Source organism: Corapipo altera, unplaced genomic scaffold, assembly GCF_003945725.1.
Source record: "Corapipo altera isolate COAL_440 unplaced genomic scaffold, ASM394572v1 0, whole genome shotgun sequence".
Lineage (NCBI taxonomy): Eukaryota > Metazoa > Chordata > Aves > Passeriformes > Pipridae > Corapipo > Corapipo altera.
This window is the reverse complement of record NW_020884872.1, coordinates 25376445-25395778: the sequence shown is the minus strand read 5'-3', so window position 1 is coordinate 25395778 and position 19334 is coordinate 25376445. Positions and strand designations below refer to the sequence as shown.

Here is a 19334-nt window from a genome sequence, read left to right as displayed (position 1 = left end):
AATTTACCGGATCCAGCAGCACTTACTGGAAGTATTTTTTTGAACATTAGGTTTTCTTATTCATGTCATGTAGTCTATACCATAAATATAATGATAGTTGCCTGACTTCTGTTTTCTGTTGTTAGAGATATTCCTGAAATTGAAGCTCTATTACTTTACTACATACTGTGTTTTACATGGTTATTAAAAAAGAACTTTAACTGGGTCATGTTATAATTTGCACGTCCCTGTGCTAATTATTAATGCTGTTATTGAGATGATATATCTATTTGAAGAGTTACACTTGTTATAGTTTAATCTGTTCATAGAGTTAAGACAGCAAGAAACAAAGTAACTTGACAACGTGTATATATATCTGGAAAAGATATGTGCATCTCTTAGGGCAGCATTTATACTTTGGCGAGTTTTCAAAGAGTTGGCTTTTATGCTGAAACTTGTAGCTTGATTCCCTTCAGGAAATTTGACTACCTTGAAAGTGTGGTGATAGAATTGAAGCTATTCTAGATTAGACCAGAAAGATTTTTCCTAACTGTTTTTTCCATTTTTTTTTTCTTCCTTTTTTCCCCTCTCCTCTTTCTCGTACAGAGTTTTTGTGCAGCCTTACATCAGGAACTTAAAGAATACTACCGGCTTCTCTCTGTTTTACATTCTCAGGTAAGTTAAGTGGTTCTTATTTAACTTTCCTGTTTCGCTTTACATTATGTAAATACCTCCTGAAAGATATACCTGCGTATTCCATTAGAATGTGAAGGGTGTACAGAAGTTTCTGTTGACAGTGGACATAATTCTCTAACTTGTACATTTCTTACTATTTGGATGTATGTACCCTTGAATGTTTTTCTCTTAGAAATTCACTGGTATTTAATGTATTACATAAGCAAGGAATATGGTGTGTATTTCTAAGCCTCTGTCCCTGGTTTGCATCCTTTTTGAGAGTTTCATATTACATAATACCTTTATCATGCAAATCCCAAACAGTGACACATCTTTGAGAGGAGAAAAAAAAAAAGATATTTCAATCGATGGTTCAGCAACTAGTAATAACAGTTCCAACTTTTTCTTCTGCCAGGGGCATTTTGTGCATTTTTCTTGTCCCTTCAGTTGTTTTATAAGAGTAAAAACATCTGCTTTCCAGATGTTTCAGTGTTTTACTATTTTTCTGTAACATATAGACCAACTCAGTACTGATAATTTTGCAGTTTGTCCACAAATGTTTATAGTATGTGCTCCTAGATGCTAACTTTAAAATAAAATACATTTTTTTCTTGTGCTTGCCTTTTAATTTTTTTTTATGTAGGGCTTTCAAGGAGTTCATTACTTGTAATGGAGAAAAATTTATTCTGAGAATTTATCTAAAGTTAAATTAAACTGGCTTTTAAAACTCTTAACTTCTAAAAATCTGTATGGTTTAAGTCATAGGCTTTTGTAAATGTTTTTAAGGCATCTGTTCCTTGCAGTTCTTTAGCGTTCCTAACTTTTGGAATGCCTGTCATACATGCTTTTTGCTTGTTTTTCCTGGCTGCTATCCAGTTATTCTTTTTGTAATTATTTCCTGCTCTGTCTCAAATACGTTTACTCTCCTGATTTGCTGGAGCTTTGATTTATTCTAACTTTTAAAACTTCTTGGTCATGAAAATACTTATGAATTTTTTGAAATGCAGCTTTCTCTACCTTTTCTACTCCACTAAACCTTTCAAAAGGAGATGAGTGTGGTGGGAGGGGAAGCCTATAAGGAGAAAATGAAAGGAAAGTTCTGGGATTGCTTATTTTCGAACTGTTTGCCTTTGCGGTGGGTTGACCCTGGCCAGCAGCCAAACACCCACCCAGCCTCTCACTCACCCCTGCCTGTTCAGGAATGGGGAGAAAATTAGAAGGAAGACAAAAAGACAAGTCAATCAAGTTAGTGACAGTTTAGAAGGGAAAGCAAAAGCTGTGTGTGCAAGGAAAGCAAAGTAAGGAATTCATTCACTACTTCCCATCAGCAGACAGATGTCCAGCTGCTTCCTGGCAAGCAGAGCATTGGGACACTTAACACTTGCTTGGGAAGACAAACTCCATTACCACAAATATTCCTACTTCCTCTTCCTTTCTCTGAGCTTTTCTTCCTGAGAAAGCTTTTTGTTCTCCATGTACTTGGAAATGGTTTCCAGGATTAGTTGCTCTGTCAGCATCCTGGGGAATGAAGCGAGTCTCACCAGTATGTAGTTTTATGGCTCCTCCTTCTTGAAGAAAGAAGTGAATTTGCTTTCTCCCAGTCATTAGAAACCTCCTTTAATTACTGTGTTGCAGAGATAATTGAGAGTGGCCTTGCAGTGACATTGACCAGCTCCCTCCCCAGCACTTGAGGATGCATCCCATTAGGTCCTGTAGACTTATGCATATCCTTTTTTTTCTTTTTGATCCTTCTCTACTCAGTCTCCCTTGTTCTGGACTTCCCTTCTGATCTCAGGTGACATCTGGTATCCCCAACAGCAAATACTGCCAAAATAGCAGGGCATGCAAGGCATTAAGTACCTCTGCATTTTCCATTTTTCCTGTCACTGGTTTCCCAGCACCATTCAGGAGTTGGACACACATTTTTCCCAATCTTTCTTCTACTGCTGTTCTTGTTTGGCTCTTCATGTTCTTTCCCAGATTCATGTCCAGTGTTAGAGTTCCTGAGTGTATCGAGCCCATTGATTAAGTGCATTCATGTAGGGAACAGTCAGTACAGTGTCTGTAATGCACAGTTTTGATGGAGTAGCATGCTGGAGTTTCTGGGGAATCTAGGTCCCTAAGCACCTAACTGAAAGGGGCTCCCAGGGTCTTGTTGTGTTTGGATTTTCAAGAAGCCCCTGGCAACATTCCTCCCCAAAGGCTGTGAGGGAAAGGAAAGGGAAAGGGAAAGAAAAGATCCAGTAGTAGAGGAGAGATTCTTTTGTGACTTAAAGGCCAGGAAGGCTTGAAGGTCACACTGCAGGATGGGGGAAAATACTGTGTACATTTCAGTTAGTTGAAAACATGTAGAAAATTGTGATTTGAAATTGAGTGTATGCTGCATTCTTAGATTCGGGAGATCATACAGTCTGCCAGCTTAGGAGTTATTAGCTGCAGTTCCAGTTTGCAATTCAGGCACAGAACAACAAGAATGTTGTTCTGTACTGACAGGGTTCTGTACTGGGTTTTGTACTGTCTTTCTCTCTGTAACTTTTTATTATGTCTTCACAGCTTCCCCTGAACATGTTTCTGCCCCTGAAAGAGTAATTCTGAGTGTACTGTATACTGTTCCATAAGCTTTTCATGTTTTTTCCTTGCAGATTGTTTTCACATTGTCAACCCATTTAAAAGTGTAGTTCCATGATGAAGATGTACCATCTCTTACCTAGAGTCAAAGGATGGGTTTTGCTCATGTGTCTTTCTTATTACCAATTTCCAAAGAAAAAAATCCACCCGTGGACCCAAGAGCATCCAGAAACTAATGTATCTAACTGGCTTTAAGGCTGAGCTTAATATGGACGACACTGATCTTAAGTTTAACTGATATGTTGTATTTGGGGAAAAAAAAAAAGGTGCTAAATATGAAAGCACAGAGTGAATGGGCTCTTATATACAGGAAACAACATCTTTTCTAAGAGTTAGTCTACTTGGACTATTCTGTATTCTGTATTCTTAGGTTGTGTTCTTGTCTTGCTTATCCCATCTGTACTTTTATGAGATGTGCATTTGCACCTCAGATGCAAATATTTGGCTTTTATTTTCCATGGTGTTGGAAGATTGTCACTTTGTGACAGATTTTTCTTATTGTATCTTTCAATTTTTTTTTTTCTAGTGGTAGTAATTCTCTAATCTGACTATATAGCTGTCTTGAGTTCTGATGGCTTCTGGAGGAAGACATTGAACTGAATATGTGCCATGTTGAACTAAACTAAGCTGGGAGTGCAGTAATAAAAAGTTTACCTCCTACACTTTGCCTTTCCTTTAGATCTTTTTCTTTACTCTTTTCTGAGTGTCTCTGGCCAGTATTGGCTGTCTTTCAGGATCTCTACTCTCTTTTCCTTTGCTCTTCTCTCCTTTTGTGACTCTGTCATCTTACTTTCTTTAATTTTCTTGTAATTTTTACTTTGTCTACCTTATTACACTTCTGCTTGTCACTGTTGTTTCACTTGCTCTTGATTCTTTATTTTCACTAGATTGGCTCTCAGGTTTTGGCCCAGTGATTTAATGAGAGAACACGCAACACTGGTTATTTCAAGTGTAAAAATCTAATGTTCGAACACAAACTATGAATCATCAGTTCTGCCTCAGTTTTGCGAGTTTTGTTCCTTGACATGTCTTTTTCTTTGATTTCAGTTGCAACTGGAAGATGATCAGGGTGTGAATTTGGGACTTGAAAGCAGTTTAACACTTCGCCGCCTTCTAGTCTGGACTTATGATCCTAAAATAAGGTTAAAGACCCTTGCAGCACTCGTTGATCACTGTCAAGGTCTGTTTAACATTACTGTTTCTGGGGAAGTTATGTAACTGAGTAGTTGTGTGTGCCAGATAGCAGTAATATTATTTCTTCAATAATATTACTTCTTGTTTGGGGTTTGTTTTTTTAAATTTTGAGTAGTTAATCCAGAGGATTTGCTCTATTAGTTTAAACAAAACATGGCAAATTGTAGTGCTGTTTTGATACATCCATATTTCTTGCTTTTTTGAAACAAGAATGTGCTCGAGAGATCCTTCCAATTTTAAGCATGCATTTCTCATGCTGTTTTCAATTACTCAATTTAATCATCTTTTAGAGAATGTCACACTTAAAGAATCCTGCTAATACATTATGAAATGATTGGCTGTCTCTTTACTATGCATGAGTATTATGCAATTCCTCTCTATATAATGGCATATAGAAATCATTTGCAACTTGTCTGCAGATTAATGGGAATCAACAATACTTTATAAATCTGCAAATAGAGTGTGACTGTTGGCAGTCCACAAGAAAGTGCTGAGGAGTTATGTTGGAGTTGACCAAAACTTTGGCCAGTAACTGACCTATAGTCCATGCTTCTCCCTGAGGGTACTTCAGATTGGTGAGATTGTTGCTCTTTAGGAAGAGCATCTTAACCAAAAAAATCCTACAACATCTGCTTTACCTTCATTATTGGAATTTGTAACAAACTTGAAAAAAAAAAATGGGCTTTACTTCTTAAGACATTCATGACAACTTTAAATTCTACAGTCTCTGCTGCAAGGAACCTTTAAGCTATGCAGCATAACAGCAGAGCAAATATTTGTTCTATTTTTTTGTGTTGTTTTTGACAACCTCTTACCTTTCAATTGCGAGGAAACGGGAGATATTACCTAGCAGAGCTATAGTGGGAACTGTAACTAAGAAGCACGAAAGGTGTTTGTGTGCATGTATGCACACAGAACATCTGAGAGCGTCAAGTACAGGCGGGAAGGAAAACTTAAGGCTTCTTTAATGCTTTTCTGGTGGGGAGAGTGGGAAAGAAAAGCATAACATCAACCTTTGTGTGTTATCTGATGCCTTGAAATTTGCATTCCCCCAAGCTACCATAAAGTAGGCAGAGAATTCTGCTTAATGCTTTAGTGAGATTAATAATTCATACCTTAAAACCTAAGAGAATTCCCTGTTAACATTAAAAAATGTACTTTTGCTACACTTTAGAATTGCTGTTCAGCATGGTCTGAGTGACACATGACTAGCTGAAATCAATGGCTACTGAATTTAAATGGGGTGCATATGGTTTTCCTCCATACATTTCTGTTCCCCTTCCCTATGATCTTACAGGGAGAAAAGGTGGTGAACTAGCCTCAGCAGTTCATGCCTATACTAAAACAGGAGATCCCTACATGAGGTCTCTGGTTCAGCACATTCTTGGCCTCGTATCCCATCCTGTACTGAATTTCCTTTATCGCTGGATATATGACGGAGAGCTGGAGGACACATACCACGAGGTAATGTATGTGCTATGGTAAATATTTTATCTCTGTTTGCTTCGAGGTATCTGTGGGAAGCCTAGAGGAGAATTTGAAAAGTAGACAGTGATGAAAGTGTATAATATGTGAGTAAGCGATACATCATGAAATATCACTTGAATTCATGATTTCAGTCAGTTTGATATTTGCAGGTTGCAATGAGGCAACATGTTGTCTTCAATAAAGCATAGCCTGGGTCTCATCTGGTAGAGTCAGAATAGTGGACTGACAATAGGTGCTTGCTTCTGAAGAGAGATAAAGTCATTTCTCTAAGTTTTCTTGCTTAGTGTAACAGTAGTATTGTATGCAGAGTTCTTTGTAACTGTTTAGAATGCAGGCCTTTTATTTGGAATGAAGTTCAGAATGTTTTACTCTGACTATTCACTGTAATCCTCAGCTTGATAAATAACTTTAGTCTGTAAAATTGAGTAGAAGAGGTTTATGGTTCAAAAGCTGCTTTAGAAACTCTGCAGTTATTTGTTGTGAGTTTTGTAACAGCAAGTTCCAGAAATTGTCCTCTTTCTTCTTACAAATATTCTTATGCTTTTTTAAGCTCTCCCAACACTTTTGTCTCCTATCAGCAAAGTCTCTTTTAAAGTGACTCTTTTTTTTGGTTCCAAGAAGCCAAAAAATAATTTTTTAAAATTAGTTGAGCACTTCCGAGAAAGATCTGAGCGATTTTACTTGAGAGTGAAATATGCTGTCTGTTTCTGTGCTTCTTTTGGTCAAAATTTCAATTAGTACAAATATCAGCCACAGCTGATCTTTAAACTCAGCCTTAGGTGACTTGTGTAAAAGGTCTATGAATCCTTTTCTAGTAGTGTAGTAGTTTCCAGCTATTCCTCAGATGTGTAAGGTGTTATTGTTTTTGGGTCTTATGTTTAGATTTCAACTCTGTTTAAAAATTTATATGTGTAGTGTAAGAGTGTTCTTAATACTGAAGATCACTGTTGGATGTGTTGTACTGAAAACTACAATTTTCATACCATAGGCGCAGTTTGTGAACCAAGACAATTGACCATTCTTGATGGCAGTGAAAAAAGTTCTTGTCAAGAAAATGGATATCTTGTTTGACAGGATGAGGACAGAATCCATCCAAAAGTCGCTTTAACAAAACTAATGAAGTAGTTTTAGTTTCTTGCAAATCAGAATATTCTGCTGTATGTAGTTGAGAGACTGTAGCATTTGATCAGCAGTTCAATTGCAAGATTTTTTGGTTTTGTTTTTGTTTTTTCTCCTGCAATTCTGCATCTGTTAGGAGAAATACTAGGGGTGAAAACAGAACCAACAAAGTAAAAGCATATTATATTTTGATCTTCATCTCCTACCCTAACTGTATAACTAATGGTTGGAAAAATGCTACATGCTACTGTATTAAATAGTGGATGTTTTACAGATGGTACACTTTACCCTGAGGTAGTCAAAGTTTCATAACATATAGAGTAGATTAAACTATGTGAACTGTTTTAACTTCAGAGTGCATGTTGGTCAACATACAATTTACATATCCATTGCCAGGACAACTCTGCATGTTAGCTATGCAAGTGAAAAAACCAACTCAAAATATTTTTACAGTTTTCTGAATACAGAAGTTAAACTCTAGGGTGGAGAGTTTACATTAATCTTTTGTTTTTAATATTTTTTCGATCTTCAGTTTTTTGTAGCTTCAGATCCTACTGTTAAAACAGATCGGTTGTGGCATGACAAATACACTCTGAGGAAATCAATGATCCCTTCTTTTATTACAATGGAGCAATCAAAAAAGGTATGAATCCAAAAGGTAATCTTCTGATTTGTTTGCTCTGTGCCTCCACTTAGATTTTCATTAGGAAAACAGAGGCCAAATTCAACAGTAAATATTCATCGTAGGAATTTTAGAATTGTTTGCTGAGGAAGACTATAAGACTGTTTCTCCTTTCCATTCTCTAATTGTTAAACTTTGTTTAAGGAGATCTCAAGGAGGGGGAAAAGAAGTTTGCGTTTAAAACCTTTTCATGTTAGCATTGAAGTTCTGGATTACTGTGGTTGGGATTGTGAAGCTAAGAGCACAGAAAGATAAGAAAATATCTTGTCCTGGTGGCTGTGGGTGGCTATTTTGTTTAGGGTTTTTTTTCCTTATATGCAAATAATTTTTTTTAAAAATCCTTTTTTGTTCAGGTCCTCCTAATAGGAAAATCCATAAACTTCTTACATCAAGTTTGTCACGATCAAACTCCATCCACAAAGGTGATTGCTGTGGCAAAATCTGCAGAGTCTTCAAAAGATGGTAGAGTATTAATGTTACTCAGTATCTTCCCTTTGAACTGAGCTCTGTACGTTACGTTGTTTAGACTGTAAACTGACTGTTTAAATAGTGGGATGGAAAGGAGAACAAAAGTCCCATCTGCCTTAAAACATAGATATTTTAATGGATATTTGATATTTACAAAAGATGTATGGTGATGCATGTTCTGTAATTTTCTTAATTTGATAGGTTTGCTGGATAGTTGTTAATGTACTGAATTTCTGAATGAAACCATTCAGAAACCAGTCTGCCTTCAGCTGACTTTTTGCTGAGAGAGCTGGGTGGGAGCAGGGTGTGCTGCAATAAGAATTAGTATGTTTGACTTGTCATCAAATATACTCCATCATACAATTCCATAATAATACTGAATTGATTCTGTGATTGAAAAATAATAAATACTCAATTAGTTGTAAATAAGGGAATGAGCAATAAAAACAGGACAGAAACCTGTCTGTAAATGCATTATACCAGTATGTCCAAAGAAAATTGAGTATGTGGAAAGTTAGTAAAATTCTTTTTGAAGATTACTTAAAATTGGGGTTGCCAGCTGTTGAATATTAAACCAAAATTTAACTGTCAGAATTCCTTCAGGTTATTTTGGTTTATGTAGAACAAATTCCAGTTTTAATTAGTGAGAACTTACATACTATTTGAGGTTATTTTTTGGTGGCATATTCATTGCGATGAAATTAACATTGTTGTGATGAAAGACAGAAAACTGTAAAATCTAAATCAAGGAGATTTTATGTGTAAACTAAGCAAAGAATGTGTAGGATGCTGCTACATCTAGGAGAAAGGACAACTTGCTGCCTTCTGATGAAAGTGGTATTTTGCTACTATAACTTCTTTTGATAACTTGTTTAATATACCAAAGATAGTTTAATTGTTAAGGTGTGGCTCACTGGGATAATTTCTCTGATCTAAATATTTGGTTTTCAGTCAAGTTCTTGTTTGATAAGAACATACTTCTTTGCACTTTAACAGATTGTACTATGTATTTTCTGTTATTCCTGTACTCAAATATAACTTTATTACATATGACTTTGAAGCTTGGGTTTGTGGGATTGTCTTTTTTTTCCCCTCTGCATTAACCTTGGATTAATTTTTATGTTAAGTGTTCACAGCATGGACTTCTAGCATGAGCACCTCCATGAAAGATGTTCTAATAATAAAATCCCATTCATGTCTGGAAGAATGTCATCTAATAATGTGATTTTTATGCGACATACAGTGCTTGCCTAGTCAAAGATGTAGTTAAAGTGCAGAGAGGGGTCAGGGTTAAGTGAATAAGGACTGTAAATGCATTTGAACAATCATCTTGCCAGCTACTCCTGAAAAAGGAAAAAACATTCTTTGGTGACACTACTTTCACCACTTTATACAGCATTTATGGCCATAAATTATTATTTATTTTTTAAATTTGCACATGTTTCTCTCTCCTTGGTTGAATGGGAGATGTGCACAAATATATGTTTCCTATTACTTAGGGGATGAGCTTCAAAGCAAGTACATTATCTTAAGTGCTGAGAATAACTGTTTGAGACAGAAGTGTAGTTTTAGAAACAGATGTTACTATGTACAGTGTGCTGAAGGTGTGCTGAGCTCATGGTCTGCAGCCTGAATACCTCATGGTATTGCACTACTTTAATTCTGCATGAAACTGCATTTGTGTTTGGTCACTTTACCCATTTAATCTTGAACGAAAAGTTGTGTCAGTGGTGTTGGAAATGCTTCCTTTCTTGCTTGTCTGTGCCATCTGACAATATCCTGAGCATCCCTTCAGATCATTACTGATTATAAGATCATGGAAAGCTAGGATGCCAGCCTGAATTCTGGATGCTTTTTCTCTTTTAAAATCTGACCATTTCACGGGTTTGGCTGTGGTTTTTTTATTTCTTTCATTTGCTTTGGAACCTTGGTTCTCCTGTTTCCCTGATTTCCTTTTGATGCTGAAGTAATCGTGGTGTAGAAAACGGTCTGAACATGTATTAAAACAGGAAGTCAGAGATAAAAAACTGTGTAAAAGTTGGTCATCTTGCCTGACAGGGAATTGTAGCATTTGGGGAAGAGGGATAGTAAGAGAGGCAGCTCTCACATCTAGCTGTCCACAGTTTGGGGACTTCTGAATGGACTATATGCTACCTTCAGTAGCAACTCATGGAGCTTTCTGTTAATGCTTCTAGTCTGACCCTTTTTTTTTACCCATTTCTGACTTTTCAGTGTGCTAATATAATTTTCCAGTTTTCAAAACTTGTGTCTAGGCTTCTTGTTTGTTGATGCAAACAACCTTTTTAGCAGTTTTGCATGTCAAGCAGGAATGTTGCATTCCCTGTGCTGGTGTGTGTGTGTGTATACAGACATGGTACTTTACAGGTACCTGTGTAAAATTGAATTTTCCAATCTGAGGTGCAGGGCTGTGGCCAGGTCACTTCCTTCAAGGCAAGCGGAGCAGTACTAAGGAGAGGGGAAGGTTTTTTTTTTCTGTTTGGGATAGTAAGAGGTTGAGACTGGTCCATGTGTCCTCAGCCATAGGTACTGCCTTACATATGCTCACCCCTACTTGAGTGGAGGCAGGACCAGCATGTGTGACATGGTAGGCTTGGCATAGGCAAGCTAGGAAATTACCTGTTGGCTTTGCCTGTGCTTTGAGCCAGTCCTAGGCCTAACCTTTGGGTCTAGTAGCTGAAGGTGTTAGCTTGTAGCTGGTTTTGGTTTGACTTGTTCCCTCTCTTGTTTTGCCTGCTAGGCTTGCTCCTTGAGAAAAGGCACTTGCAAAAGATCTTTGGGGTGTTGTAGGTTCTTGTGTTCTGTCTCTGAAACTCTGGGATTTTTTTCCCTTTCTGGAAGGTCTTCCTTCTTCCTCCAAAACCAGCAGTGAAGCTATGTAGCAGATCAGCTGGCTGGTGCCACTGTGCACGCAAGCAGCCATGCTTGGACCCATCTTTTGAAGAGAGCAATAAAGTGGATGGGATCTGCTGACAAGGAAAGACCCAGATGAAAGAATTGACTGGGGATTCTCACTGCCCTCTTGTCCTGTAGCAGTGACACAAATGTGTTTGCACGAAATGATGTTTTTCCGTTTTTGCCAACAGTGGGAGCACTGCTGCATGCTTCCTTACCTGAGCAATACAAGAATTGCTTTGTCAGATCACACCAGATCTCTGCCTTCACCAGAGTAGGCAGAGATCTTGGTGAGCTGTCTGTCTTGGTTTGCTGTCACTTACTGGAAAGGGGACTTAGAGGATTCCTTACTGCAGGCTGTATTAATTCTCACATCCCTAGGTTTGATGCGTGTTACTTGACTATGTACTATTCCCCTAGTGTAGGGATTTTGAGCATAGCAAAGTATTGTAAAAAGTGTCATCTCTTTGACATCTCTGCATATTATTGCACTTTTTTTTTTCTTATGGAGAGCTTCACTGGTTACTGAATGAGAACTGGGAAACTTTAGGGAATGTCATTGAGGTAGACATTGTGAATTTTTCCTCACTGAAGAGTGACTTCTGTATTAGAACCACTGTTTATTTCTTCGGTTTATAAACATTTTATTAACTATGGCTGAATGCCATCAGAACAACACAAAACTTGGTTTTAATTTTTTCCCTTCTACAGTGCAGACTAATCCTGGAGCAGGCAGTGCACTGTCCTACACTAATTTGGTATCTGGATCTTTGTTTTTTTACCTTTAGAGAAATAGTTGTGTAGTTAAAAATCATTGAAAGTGGGAGTAAATCCTTAAACACTGTGGAAGGTCTGAATCTTATGATAGTTGAAAATCCACTATTTGGAGTATTGCTCCATGTTGCTTGAAGAGACCACATTTCTTGCTGTCTCATGACAGCTTTATTGCAGTCCCTGTCTTAATAAGCTTATAGTTGTAGAAAATAGTGAAATAAGCTTCCCGCTAAAGGGCGATGTATTGCTTTCTGTCCCCAAATTGCCATGCATTGAAGTTGAAGACGAAAATATCAGGTTGATGGCCATCCCCCAGGTAACAGAAGCATATTCCATTTTCTCTCATTCTCTCTTATATGTGGGAACTCTTTTCTGTTGGATGTTCTGACATTCTGATTCTTTGATTTATTCCCCCAGTCCCCTGCCTTAGAAGTGGCTTCTGATTTAGATCCCCCCAACAAAGCTTTTCCCTAACTCTGAGCTTTTAGATCTCCTTCAAATTATTTGATTTTGTAAATTGCAGTACTTCAGCAAGCTTAGAAAATCCCAACTCTTTGTGTAAAAGTGATGACTCAGTGTAAAAGTATGAGCTCTTACTGGAAAGTACAAGCTGGGCACTAATTAAAAGTAATACTGTTGAAGTATAGGCTGCTTTAGACTTGCTTTCACTTTGGCTATGGCAAATGTATAATATAGTGGATCAGAAGAAATGGTTTGTCTGTTTGCATGTTTCAACTTCAAAGCTTATTTACCACAGCTTTGAAAAACTACTAATGTAATTTTAATCTATCTTTTTTTTTTTTTTTTAAGCTGCTGATTTGTTCACAGATCTGGAAAATGCCTTCCAAGAGAAAATTGATGCAGCTTATTTTGAGACGAGCAAATACCTGCTGGATGTTCTCAATAAGAAGTACAATTTACTGGAACATATGCAGGCCATGAGGCGCTACTTACTACTTGGGCAAGGAGACTTCATCAGGCATTTAATGGACTTGCTCAAGTAAGAGAACTGGGAGAGTAGTTATGCTGGATTTCTGATGCTTCCAAATGTGCATGATCAGCACAGAAACTGTTTTGCTTTTGGAGGAAGACCCTCCAAGTATCTTGTTCAATTAAACCTTTGAGTAATAACTTTTAAATTCTATTTTCAGTTTAATTTCTTTTACCCCAAGGCTCAAACTTTCCTTTTTGATAAGAGGTATATACAGTACCATTTCACAATGTCTTGAAAAGTTGCACTAATATAGTTATCTTTATTCTTGTCCTGTGACAGACAGCCTCAAGGATGTTAGCATTTCTCTTGCTCCTGTGATAGCAAGTTTAAGCAGAAAATTTCTAGTGATACCTTTAGTGAGCATTGCTGGGAATTTTAGCCCTCTGTATTTTGGAGTTGTTTGGTGCAAAACATTGTGTCAAAACCCTTTAATGCAATTTTAAAAATTTAATTGATGCCTCACTGCCTTCTGTTTTAAGCACTCAGGTGCACCCACAACTATTGGTTTCAGATCTTAAAGTATATTTACATGTTAATGCTACTAGTGAAACTAGTTTATCAAAAATGTCGTTTCCAAAGCTTTCCTTTGGTATAGAGGGCAAGCTTTGTAATAGAGCGTCATTTAACTTGTTTGTAAATCAAAATCATCTGGTGACGATTCATATGTGACCATGCTTCTTAAACTGAAAATTGATGTTAAGCAGAATACGGTTGCTTTGTGGAGGCAGTAGTATATTTGAGGCAAATGTAGTGAGAGGTCTTTCAGTACTATTCTGAGGGAGAGAGAGAGTGCAAGAGTTGCATGTTGCAACTCTTTGAATAGTTTGAGTTATACAGAGGCAGGTGTATTTGTGTGGTGTCAGCACTTCTAAGCCCAAACCATCAGTAAGTTTCTCAAAACTGAAATGGAATTACTGGTTTGGTGTGTTAATAATGTAATCTGCCTCATTTTAGATATGAATGCAACTCAAATTACAAAATAGCTAAGCTAGTCATCCTGGTAACTTCAAATTACTGGCATTAAATTGAGGATGAAGTTACTCCTCGTGGTGATGTTCAGGAGTGTAACTACATATGAATAGCTGTATTCTGTTCATACTCTGCTCAAATATTTTGCTCATTGATGTTCTTCATGAATAAGACTGAAAGAGTAATATGAGAAGTTTTGAATGTCTGTCAGAAAAGTGTTTTGCTGTGTGCTGCCGTTACTGCTGAACTGCTACTGCAGAATACTTCAGTAATAAGCTGTGACTGTTTGTTTCATAACCACCAGGCCAGAGCTTGCACGACCAGCTACAACCTTATATCAGCATAATCTAACTGGAATCCTTGAAACAGCAGTGAGGGCAACGAATGCCCAGTTTGATAATCCCGAGATTCTCAAGCGATTGGATGTTCGACTTCTGGAGGTCTGTTGCATAATGGTGACTCTGACCTGAAACATACCCTTGTGTGTGTGTGTGTGTGTGTGTGTGTGTGTGTGTGTGTGTACATGCAGTCATCTGTATGAAAGAAAACTTTCATATGTATATATAAACACATTTCCCCCCCCTTCCATTGAAGTTTACTTTGAATGATATAAACCTCATTTAATAAGTCATCTTTTCATGTTTCCTGTCTATTATCTATTTGTGTTTCAAACTGTGTGTTTACAGCCGTTGACAATATGAAGTTGAGTATTTGGGGCCTAACAGGATTTGATGCCCTGATTTGAGGTTTGGCAAACAAGTCTTACTGCTGTTGCTCTTACAAGAATTGGGTTGGAGAGGGGCTGGTTGGAGTGTGTGTCTCTGCCTGTAGTTATGAAGAGGGAAGCAATGAAAGCACAACTGATGAAAGAGACCTCTGGTAAGAAACTGGAATTAATGAGAAAGTTCCAGCCTCAGAGGTGGGAGTTGAGTGAAGAGCTGTAGCATCTGAAATAAGTCTGTAGTCCTGCCCAAGAAGTTTTTCCTTCCCTTCATTTTCCATTACTAGCTTCAAAGGAGAAACATTGACATTACAAACATCAACATTTGGGTGAGATGAATCTCACCCATGTATCAAACTCTGATTAATTTTGCTTAATCTACTTTCAACAAGGAACTCCTGTGTCTCTTATTGATGTGGATGCTTGTTTTCTCATAGGCCTTTGATGAAAGACTAAGCAAGAGTTGGTCTTCAGCACTAGTATGTTCTGAATATGTGCTGGAAGTAGTATATCTTTGTATTACAGGTATCTCCTGGAGACACTGGATGGGATGTCTTCAGCTTGGACTATCATGTTGATGGGCCAATAGCAACGGTAATGTCATATACTGCTGGCTGTGAGTGTGTCTTGGGTATTGAATTGAATTGCTAAATATCTTTTTATTGAAATAATCTTTTTTGTTCTGCAGTGTGAGATTAGATTTTTATTTTTTTTTGTCTAGGATGTGCCCCAAAAACAGTTAAGCCAATTCTTATAAGTTAACTGTGAGTGCTGAAAAACTGCATTTAAAACAATCATTACTGAAAATTAGTAATTAATTTGTTCCAGCAGTTTTTAGCAAGTACTTGATAAATGGAGTGCTCTTCTTTCATTGTTATTAGACTGTAGATGCTAACTTGGGATAATTTACCAGGATATATTTGAGGAGAGAATATATTTGAGGAGGAATGTATTTGAAGAGAATGTATTTATGTTGTCTAAATGGCGTTTCATAGGTAGTGTTCACTAGAACTACTGAGGAGTCAGCTGCATTTGATCAGAATGCATTTAGCCTCTGTAAAGAACTTGTAAGGAACTTTTTAAATAGGACAAAATGTGAGTCTGACAAGAGAAGGAATCTTCATATGTAGTTTTAAGAGCTAAGTGTTTAGGCTTTGTCATCGTCACCCCTTCTTACACTTCCAGCAGTGCCCTCTGCCTGCTTGAATGTTAGGAAACTGTTCAGCTCTCAAGAAAGGATCTTTCCAAAAGCTCTGGGGTTTCCAGGAATTTTTTATTTTTTTTTTTTTTTTCACAAGATTTACCAGTAAACTGCATGGGTCAGATAAGATGGACTGTGAAGAGGTTCTCGGTACTTCAGAACATATGGTATGTCTATTAAATTTGTACTGATACTTTCTTTGTTTTGTAGGTGTTTACACGTGAGTGCATGAGCCACTATCTAAGAGTATTTAATTTCCTTTGGAGAGCGAAGAGAATGGAGTATATCCTTACTGATATATGGAAGGGGCACATGTGCAATGCAAAGCTGCTGAAAAGTATGCCAGGTGAGAGGGCCCAAATGGATGGCATACTTGGAAAATTGATTTAGATGACTGCATCTTATTTTAAACTGTGTATTAAGAGGGGAAAAAAAATGTCTGTTGGGACAGATAAATTTTGTATTTTGCTCCTCTTGACTGGCTGTTTAATGAATGATGATGAAGGTAAAATAACATTATTGTAAGTGAGAGTTTCCTGCTTGTTTTTAATGGTTGGTCACTGAATTGAAAAGTTGCACTGATATAGATATCCTCATGCTGCCTCAGTTGTAAGGCTGTAACTCTTCTATCCCTTTTTATTCACTCTTCTATCCATTTTTATTCATCTTCTTTGATGCCTTCCTCTTTGTACCCTGCATATCCCTCTCTCTTGTGCTGCCTGTTAACTATTAAGTCTCATACATGCACACTTTGGAATTTACTAGATTTACTTTCATTCATTCCCTTTGCTTTTGTTTAGCTAAGAACAGAAGAGGCTAAGAAGAGAAAGATGTTTGAGAAGAAATAGGAAAATTCTTAAACGTAGTGGCTCTGGTGTATGTTTAGCGGACTGGGACTTTTTGACCCTATTTCTCAGTGGAGATTGTCGTATTTGTCAGCATCTGTAATGGCTCACTCTTGAAAATTTTTTCCAATATATGTACATTTTTTCAGTAAAAAATAGCTGCAATGTTCTTTGCTCATCTGTTGCCAGCCAGTCTTGCTGCTACTGTTTAAGATTAGTGGCTGTTTTATGGAGTATTCAATCTGGTAGAAAAAAATTTACCAAAGTGATATATGGTTGTGCTTGTCCTTGCAGTCTTTAATATGCCATCTCTTTGAATTTTTTACAGAGCTTTCTGGGGTGCTGCATCAGTGTCACGTTCTGGCATCAGAAATGGTCCATTTCATTCATCAAATGCAGTATTACATTACATTTGAGGTATACTCTTTCCACCCAATTAGTTACTTAAAAATTAAGTACTTTTAATATTCTGTATGTGTTGTCTCTTAAATTTCAAAGAGCTTGTCATCTAGCAAATCAAAACAACCAAATTCTGAATCATTGCTTCAGGTGCTTGAATGTTCATGGGATGAACTCTGGAACAAGGTCCAACAAGCACAGGACTTGGATCATATCATTGCAGCTCATGAAGTTTTTCTGGACACAATCATAGCTCGGTGCTTGCTGGATAGTGATTCAAGGGTAAATCTTCTCCTTTTCATTCAATTGTAAGTTTATGATCTTGGCTTATGTGTTAGGAACCACCTTCTCTGACATTGTAGGAGCAAAGAGAAAAGTAATTTTTCTTCCTTTGATATAAAGTTTTATAATGGTAAGTTCTATACCTACTGCCCAGACATGGTGACACATGTTGATAATAAAACTTGCTACAATGTGGGCCAGTTGTTTTTGGTCCTAACAAGCTATGTGATTATGCAACCACTGACTTAGGGCTTTGCAGAACAGTCTCTCCAGCTGTGTGTAAAAATATTTTTTTATTTACTCATATTCTAGAAAATGGTAGTAACTTAAAACTCTTGCTGTACAATTGTTTTATTATTTTGTTGTCTGACCGTCTCACAGGTACTTCTCAACCAACTTCGAGCAGTTTTTGATCAGATCATTGAGCTCCAGAATGCCCAAGATGCAATGTACAGAGCTGCTCTGGAGGAGTTGCAGCTGAGGTTGCAATTTGAAGAGAGGAAAAAACAGCGTGAACTTGAGGTGTGGTGAGGATATTACTAGAACATGACAGTGAATTGGGGCAAATATGCTTGTCTTTTGATATGTAGAAGTACACTGAAAATAAAAAGTGTATTTGGGACAGATGTAAAAGTCATTAGCAGTAGCTAGTGACTGCAGACAAAACTGCTGAATGGTGGTTTTGATTTCTGTTGTGCCCAAAATCTGAGTAAGATTTCTCTAGTGGACTTTAGAGGATGAGAAATTTGGGGCTCTTTTAGGTGAAGTAAATTAAAAAGGCCTTAATATTCTGAAGTCTTTTGTGTAAAATGCCAGAGCTCCATATCTGCCTTCATGCTGTCAGTCTGTGGGACATGCAGTGTTGGTGAGAGATTTGCCTGCTTTGCTAACGTCAGATTTCTTTCATGTGCTGTACAACCACCACGGGGACCGATAGTTTCAATATTGGAGGCTCCATCTTTGTCTTTCTTTGGCAATAGTTGATTTTTATAAGCGTGGTGGTTTAGCTGGGCAGAAGGCGGCCCAATTAGCAACTTGCATCATGTAATGCTTGACCTCTTAACTCATTTGGTCTCTCTGTAGGGCAAGTGGGGTGTAACTGCATCAGAAGAGGAAGAAGAGAGCAAGAGGATGAAAGAATTTCAAGACTCAATACCTAAAATGTGCTCACAGCTGCGAATACTCACTCACTTTTACCAGGTGCCTCTTAGATTATATTTTTTAAAATATGCTAAGCTTTGATGTGTAGAAATGAATTTCAAATATCGAATAGGAGTAACTTACGTATTCATGTGTGCAGTTTGTAGGATGTTGGAAGCAAGCGGTGCTCTAGCACTGTATATGTGTCACAGAAACAAGGTGAGGTCTCCTGTTGGTACAGGTTGGGTCCTGAATTGGTGTTTCAAGACAGTGGCACAGAAGCATCTCCTCTGCAGCTTGGGAACCTTCAGGCAGATGGAGGGTGCCAGCAGGGCATGGGGAAGGGGGAGCATGCTTCAAAAGACCTAGCTGTTTGCACTGAGTCTCTGATTTGTGTGGTAGGTATCGGAAGATAAAGTGAAGCTCTGGATTTTTGCAGAAAGAATGAATCCAGCATAACTGATTCGTTAACAATTGGATATGAACCCTTGTGCTTGCCTTTTCCTGTATTCCCTCTGCCTCCTTATTAGGTCTAGGCTCCAACTGGCATTCTTGTGCAAAACACACCAGGGATGTTTCCTTAGCTGTCTCTTGGGTTTTTCTTTCTCCTTCAGGGAATCGTCCAGCAGTTCTTGGTCCTGCTGACAACCAGTTCTGATGAAAGCCTTCGGTTCCTCAGCTTTAGACTGGACTTCAATGAACACTATAAAGCAAGAGAGCCCAGGCTGCGGGTGTCGTTGGGCACTAGAGGCAGGCGAAGCTCACACATGTGAACCAGCTGCTAAGGACTGCACCTCAGTATCCGAAGGATGTTGAACCTCTTGTTGGACACAGCAATCAGTGTTGACATAATGCAACCAAAT

The 19334-nt window shown here is 37.8% G+C and overlaps 1 protein-coding gene across 1 annotated transcript in view; it reads left to right on the top strand.

Moving 5' to 3' along the window:
• TUBGCP3 (tubulin gamma complex associated protein 3) overlaps window positions 1-19328 on the top strand; it is a 46955-nt gene extending 27627 nt beyond the window's left edge. The window contains exons 9-22 of the mRNA XM_027640192.1: window positions 586-654; window positions 4330-4462; window positions 5774-5940; window positions 7616-7726; window positions 8119-8227; window positions 12731-12920; window positions 14188-14323; window positions 15130-15198; window positions 16016-16151; window positions 16979-17067; window positions 17200-17331; window positions 17713-17853; window positions 18415-18531; window positions 19086-19328. Coding sequence (XP_027495993.1) covers window positions 586-654; window positions 4330-4462; window positions 5774-5940; window positions 7616-7726; window positions 8119-8227; window positions 12731-12920; window positions 14188-14323; window positions 15130-15198; window positions 16016-16151; window positions 16979-17067; window positions 17200-17331; window positions 17713-17853; window positions 18415-18531; window positions 19086-19244 — 1758 coding nt within the window. The 3' untranslated portion in view covers window positions 19245-19328. The remainder of the gene's footprint in view (window positions 1-585; window positions 655-4329; window positions 4463-5773; window positions 5941-7615; window positions 7727-8118; window positions 8228-12730; window positions 12921-14187; window positions 14324-15129; window positions 15199-16015; window positions 16152-16978; window positions 17068-17199; window positions 17332-17712; window positions 17854-18414; window positions 18532-19085) is intronic.
• Window positions 19329-19334: the final 6 nt, after the last annotated feature.